The following is a 6000-nucleotide window of genomic DNA, read 5'->3' on the forward strand; positions in this document are numbered from 1 at the left end:
ACCCAGGATGGAAGTTGTAGATCATTTTACCTCATTTATGTGGACTACACTCTTGACTAGAGTACTAGAGAGACCCGGACTCAACTTAGTTGTTACTTGGGATTTGTCCACCCATTAGGCCTCTCCTAAAAAAATTAATTCTTTTTAATCAGATATTTTTGGCTGACTCGGTCAGACGAAAGGTGTTTGATAGATAAATTCTTGACGTCTGACTTGGAAAGCAAGGTCTGACCGAGAAAGAAGTTGGGAGATGGCTGACCCAGAAAGAAAGTGAGGGTTTCCAATAGTACCCTTGGCTTGGATAAAAATTCATAGCTAATGAAGGTTACAAGATTAGAACTTAGGTCTCCCTTGTAAAAGGGATGGTGTTTACCAGCAAGCTGAATGGGTTTTTGTGTTTTATTTCTAAAATAATATATTTAATGTCTATTATGCTGGAAGTTTTTTATACATTATTATTATTATTATTGTTATTATTATTATTATTATTATTATTATTATTATTATTATCAATGTCTATTATTATTATTATTATTATTATTATTATTATTATTATTGTTGTTGTTGTTATTGTTGTTGTTGTTGTTGTTGTTGTTGTTGTTGTTGTCGTCGTCGTTATTATTATTATTATTATTATTATTATTATTATTATTATTATTATTATTATTATTATCTTCATATTGCATAGAAACGTATAGAGCATCGGGGTAAAATGGTCATTTTGCACCAGTCAGCACATTCAGTCAGATTTTCAATCAAATAGCATGATTTCTTACTCAGTCAGAATTCCTTACTGAGACAGACCTTTCTCAGTCAGCACTTTCTCGATCAGCAACTATCAAACGGGGCCTAAGTCTTACTAAAATACTTAAATTCATTATCTTTATTATAAAAGTAAATATAAAATGGGTACCGAACTGGTACGATATTTTTTGAGTCTTTGCTAAAACAGTTTTTGGAAATCTTGGTCCGGTCATTGACAACCTTTTTTTAGTTTTTGTCCGGTCTAAATCAGTTCGGACTTGCGATCTATTTGTCTGTTTTCTTTAGTTCAAACTTTAGAGTTTGTTTTTTCGGTTGGGTTTCAGTTTTCTGATTCGGTCTCATTCCCCCTATTCAATTTTCATTTTTTTTAGTTTGGCTTTGTATATTTATTTATATTTACCGTTTTTCTTATTGTACTAAATACCTCCTTTTTTATTTTAACAAACACAGATACACATAGATAAATATGTGAAACTACTAGTATTAAACTTCAATATTTCATTAATATAAAAAACTTAAAAATTGATGGTGGTAGATGGTAGTTGTTTTTAAAGTCCCAAAGGTCGATAAAAACTTGAATGTCTTGATAGGAAAAGTCACATTGACGTCATGTCTAAGAATATACAGATCAAAGTGTCATATGACATGCTATGTCATCCTTGTAACCGAAAATATTCTTTTTCCTTCAAGACATAAATTGTACAAAAGGATATCTATTACCAAATAAGATGAAACTTAGAGCATCCATAATTGTAAGTTCAATGAGAGGGTTGAATGAGGTGACAAGTCTAGTTGTCATTCAATGAATGAAATTCTATCATAATGAGATGTGACCTTTGACATTCAGTGAATTTAGAGTTCAATAAGAAAAATGAAAGTTTTCTCATCTTAAAACACTTACTATAAATTAGGTTTTGTAACTTTTTATGGAACTTTGTAGAGTTCAATGCATTATAAAAAAATATTGATTGAGTTGAAGTGAATGTTGAAAAATGATGTGACAATTTATTCAACTCTATCTATGAAGTTCAATGCATTGTGAATACCATTAATAATTTCAATGGATTGTGGATACCATTAATAGTTTTTTGGTCAATAACCTTAATTCATTAGTTACTTCTAAAAAGGGATCCACATTGCTATGTTGTCTTTTATATTCAAAATATATCTACTATAAAAAGATGTCTTTTTTATGTTTCAAAAGATTTTTATACGGTGTTCACCCTAATTAGATATCTCAAGATCATACTCTATTATGTTAGGTCCACTATTGTATCTCAAGATCATACTCTATTATTATGTTAGGTCCACTGTGGTACAGTGACTTGAACAAAAAATAAACCAACAATATTCTTTTATTCATTAGAAATTTATCAGATTTCTTTACAAAGAGATGAAATAATATGACTAACAAAAACCCAACTACCAAAAACCGTATGCAACAATAGTGGAGGTCAACTAGAGTAAAGAAAAAAAAATCGATAGTCAAGGTTATGGTTGTAGGTCCTATCTCTATTTATATAGAACCCACACTTTTATTTATTTTTTCAAGTTATAAATTCTTAACTCTGTTAGCTTAGCTAGTGGCAGCTATGGGAGTCCTAGGACTCGGTAGTCCCATGTATGAAAGCCGTGGTGAGAGCCGAACCTTTGGGCTTGGCCTTGGAGATGGGATCGGGCCATAATTTGCAAAGTTCCCAGGAACAACCCGAGGAGATAAGTTGACTTGTTCTAGGGCTCGAGATTGTAGCTCAGCTGGATAATCCCGAAGGCAACCGATACGGGGCCCGATTCCGGATGACCACTTGCATGATAGACGATTAGCCAAATTATAATGCATCGGGCTCGCTTTGACACCCATGCTTGGTGCACTTGTACGCTCAACATTGGTAGGTGTACGAAGAATGTCAATGGGTTCTTGATGCGGAATAACAAGTGGTTTAGGTTTTGATTCGGGTTCAGGTTCGGTTTTAGGTTCGTCTACCTTAAATGAAAAGCCGATGCTGACATTATCATCGTCAACCGAACATCTCTGCATTAAAAGTTGTAATCAGAATCCAAATGCTGCACAAAATATACAAGTATTTAATGCATACAAATTGGATATGTAAATATACCTTTACATCCGTGAGATCAACATGATTTTCCTCTAAGAAGCTAATGAATTCCCTGAAATTTTCTTCCGTCGGGAGATAGTGACCACTGTATGGCCAAATAGCCTGAAAAATCAACCGGAAAAAGTGAGTTTTACAAACATAAATCATAAATCCCGAATCTTTGAGTGAAAACACGCATTAACGAGTTGTACCTCGAGAACACCGCCATGTGCGACTAATCGTCCGGCGGCTGTGGTGGCACCACCTGCTAGAAAACTGGAATGCTGGAAAAGGCCCTTCTTCTTCTGACCAACGTACAAGTTTCTTGAGGTGCTTAGGACAAAGATCCATTTGGAACCCTCGATGGTTTCCAAAAGTAAACCAGTTTGCCGGAAAACAAGCTTCCCGCCTTCAACAATAACTTCATATGCTTCCCTTTCGTTCTGTTGAAAAAAAGATTGTTAATTAACAAATGGAAAATTTACATGTTTTGGACACAAATTGATCGTGGAAATTGGAATGAGATCACTTACAGGTCCCAAGTATTTGATGCATTGACGCTGTAGATGAGCCCTCGGACACTTCTCGAGGTTTACTTCTTTACCATCTCCGACGTCCAACCAGTAGAAGAAAGGTTGGCAGCTTTCACTTTCGAACCAGAGATCGTAGTAAATGTGCAGGTTGTGGCCATAACGATGGCGTGGGTCAATCTGCAAGTCGAAGAAGATCGATTGATTATGAGCAAATCTTTAAAAGTTTTGATAAAAATCCAACAAAGGAAAAGTTGACTGGGTGTTTGGATGCTTACAGCTTCGAGCCAATGTTGCAAGGCGAGTTTTTGAGCCTTTTCGTTCTTTGACAGACCCTTTCCGACTTTAGCAGCCCTAGTGCGAGCCCGGGCCCACCGTGAAACTGCGGTTTCGTGTTTCTCGACGTTGAAAAAAGACACCGAGCTTCGATCTAAAGCAGCAAAATCCAAAGCTTTCCACCTGCAATTGCAACACATCATCATCATATGTTTCAAAAAAAAAAACTAACTAAACACGAATAGTTTGACCTTCGCAATTTCAAAAGTCAAACTGTATCTACATTTTGGACAAGTTGAAGTCTAGAAAACTAACCATAGTTCCTCAGCGACAACAGCACCATCGGCTAGGTTTCTTCGAGTTCGATAACTCTTGTATACTTTCTGAACTCTAGTAGCTGCATCGTTGAGCTCACTAACTGGCCTTGGCGAAAAGAACACAGCAGGTTCAGGGAGGAGGTTTGTGCCCGTTTCATGATTCGGGTTCTCGGGTTCGGGTTTTCTAATGTCATGAACCAAGTTCTTGAATGAAAGGGTGGTTTCAAGCATGATCTTTAATGGTTCACAGCTCTTTAAACTGATTGAGTTCCTTCTTTTACTTCTAGGACTTGAATCTTGTGAATCAGTAGAGGTTTTTGAGATTCGTTCGGATTCGGATTCTGATTCGGGTTTTTTGAAACTATTGGTTCGTAATCGGTTTTCGAGGTTATCAAGATCGTAAGGTAGATCTAAGAAACCATGTCTCAAGATTACTTCCCAGGCTGATGATAACAGTGACAAGGATAAACCCATAACAGTTAAAGATCACCTGCAAGATTTTAACATAATTAATTAGTTTTTAAATTGATGTCAAGAACAGAAAGATGTCAAATAATTGAACAAAGAGACAAACTTTTTTTCGTCTATACATGTAATAATTGAACAAATCAACCCAAATTCGCTGAAGACGATAACACAGCCCCAAGTGGCATAAGAATAAAGAACAAAAAACAAACACAAGCAAACACACATCTCCTTTCAAAAAGATACAACTTTTTCAGCAAATCATGGGAGCCAATTAAAAAACGAAGAACAACCACTAAACTATTAGCGAAAATGAATCAAACCCAGAAATTAAAACTAAAAATACTCACCTTTTGTAAACACTGGTTATGTTTCTTTTGTTCTTGAATAAAGAAAATAGAGTTGAAGGTCTTGTTTCCTGCTTGTATGACTGATGAATTGATGATGAGAATGACAACCTCTCACCCTTGCCTATTTATACGAAACCCCTTGTGGAAATTATATAATACACGTCTTTGAATTTTTTAAATTGTGCAAAAGATTGACCAAAGAATTTTTTTATAAGTAGTTTGATTTGATTCTGAGTTATGTGAATCAAAATTCAAACCTAGGTGCACGTTTTTGATGATTCAACGCTTTAGAATTTGGAATGCACTTTAGATATTGTAGAAAGTTTGCCTCTTTTGGCTCTTTATCTGTGTATGGATTTGAAGATGGAGATATATATACGTATATGTATATGTATATATATAAATCTTGAAAGATGGGAGAAAGAATGGTCAAAGAAAGCAAGCCATTTATGAGGTTCCATGAAAGATCAAAAACTATCAAATTTATGTGGGGGACACTGAGTGAATATTTACGTATTATTGTGGTTACTGTTTTTTTCAATTGGATAAAATGAATAAAATAATTAACATGAAAATTTATTTGAAAAGCCTAAAGAATGGAAAACACATGAATTAATATAAAACCAATAAGTTCATTTATTGGAGATTCTAGACGAACAAACGATGGCAGATTATGAAAATTAATAATCGAAATAAATTTTGATTTGATTTTATAAAATTCTATGTTGATTTTAGTTGTGAAGTTAGGAATGATGTTGAAAGCTTGAGGTTCCTCGTCAATGGCGGAAACAGGGGAGTAGCGAACTGTTGCAAGCATGAGGACAAATGCATTTGGCGAGTCAAGATTTTCCAATTTTGACTTTTCATAATTGATTATTTTCGATTTTTTAATAGGTATTCCACATCTTATGATGTAAAATTAACGATTATAAAATTACAGTTTTTTAATAAATATCGTGTTTTATCTTACCTTGTATTGAATGTGTACGAGATCGTTAATGGGAATAGATAATGCTAAATTAAATTTTCAACCGTATCAGATGGTGTCAATTTTTTTTTCTTAAGTAGAAGGTTTAGAAAAACTGTACATTGTATTTTTTTTACTAATTAATTAAGACAATCTATATATTTATAGTTACTAGTTTGGAAGCTTGTTGTCTCATTCATATACACAGGTAAGACAGCAATCATATGTTTAAAA

The 6000-nt window shown here is 34.2% G+C and overlaps 1 protein-coding gene across 1 annotated transcript; it reads right to left on the bottom strand.

The window, feature by feature from the left end:
* Positions 1–2102: 2102 nt before the first annotated feature.
* Positions 2103–5203, bottom strand: LOC111919927 (IQ domain-containing protein IQM1). Its single transcript, XM_023915477.3, has 7 exons — positions 4800–5203; positions 3983–4474; positions 3670–3850; positions 3395–3571; positions 3074–3304; positions 2883–2984; positions 2103–2797 (listed from the first exon to the last, which is right to left on the bottom strand). The coding sequence occupies exons 2-7, from the start codon at positions 4456–4458 to the stop codon at positions 2342–2344; spliced, it is 1623 nt and encodes a 540-aa protein (XP_023771245.1). The 5' UTR covers positions 4459–4474; positions 4800–5203; the 3' UTR covers positions 2103–2341.
* Positions 5204–6000: the final 797 nt, after the last annotated feature.

Source organism: Lactuca sativa, chromosome 8, assembly GCF_002870075.4.
Source record: "Lactuca sativa cultivar Salinas chromosome 8, Lsat_Salinas_v11, whole genome shotgun sequence".
Taxonomy (NCBI): Eukaryota; Viridiplantae; Streptophyta; class Magnoliopsida; order Asterales; family Asteraceae; genus Lactuca; species Lactuca sativa.

Bases quoted from the DNA above. Each gene is read 5' to 3' on its own strand.
- LOC111919927 (XM_023915477.3), bottom strand. From the start codon at position 4,458: ATGGGTTTATCCTTGTCACTGTTATCATCAGCCTGGGAAGTAATCTTG. The intron at 3,305-3,394 runs GTAAGTGATCTC...TTTTTTCAACAG, and splicing joins GCATCAAATACTTGGGACCT to AACGAAAGGGAAGCATATGA. The intron at 2,798-2,882 runs GTATATTTACAT...CTTTTAATGCAG, and splicing joins TTGATCTCACGGATGTAAAG to AGATGTTCGGTTGACGATGA.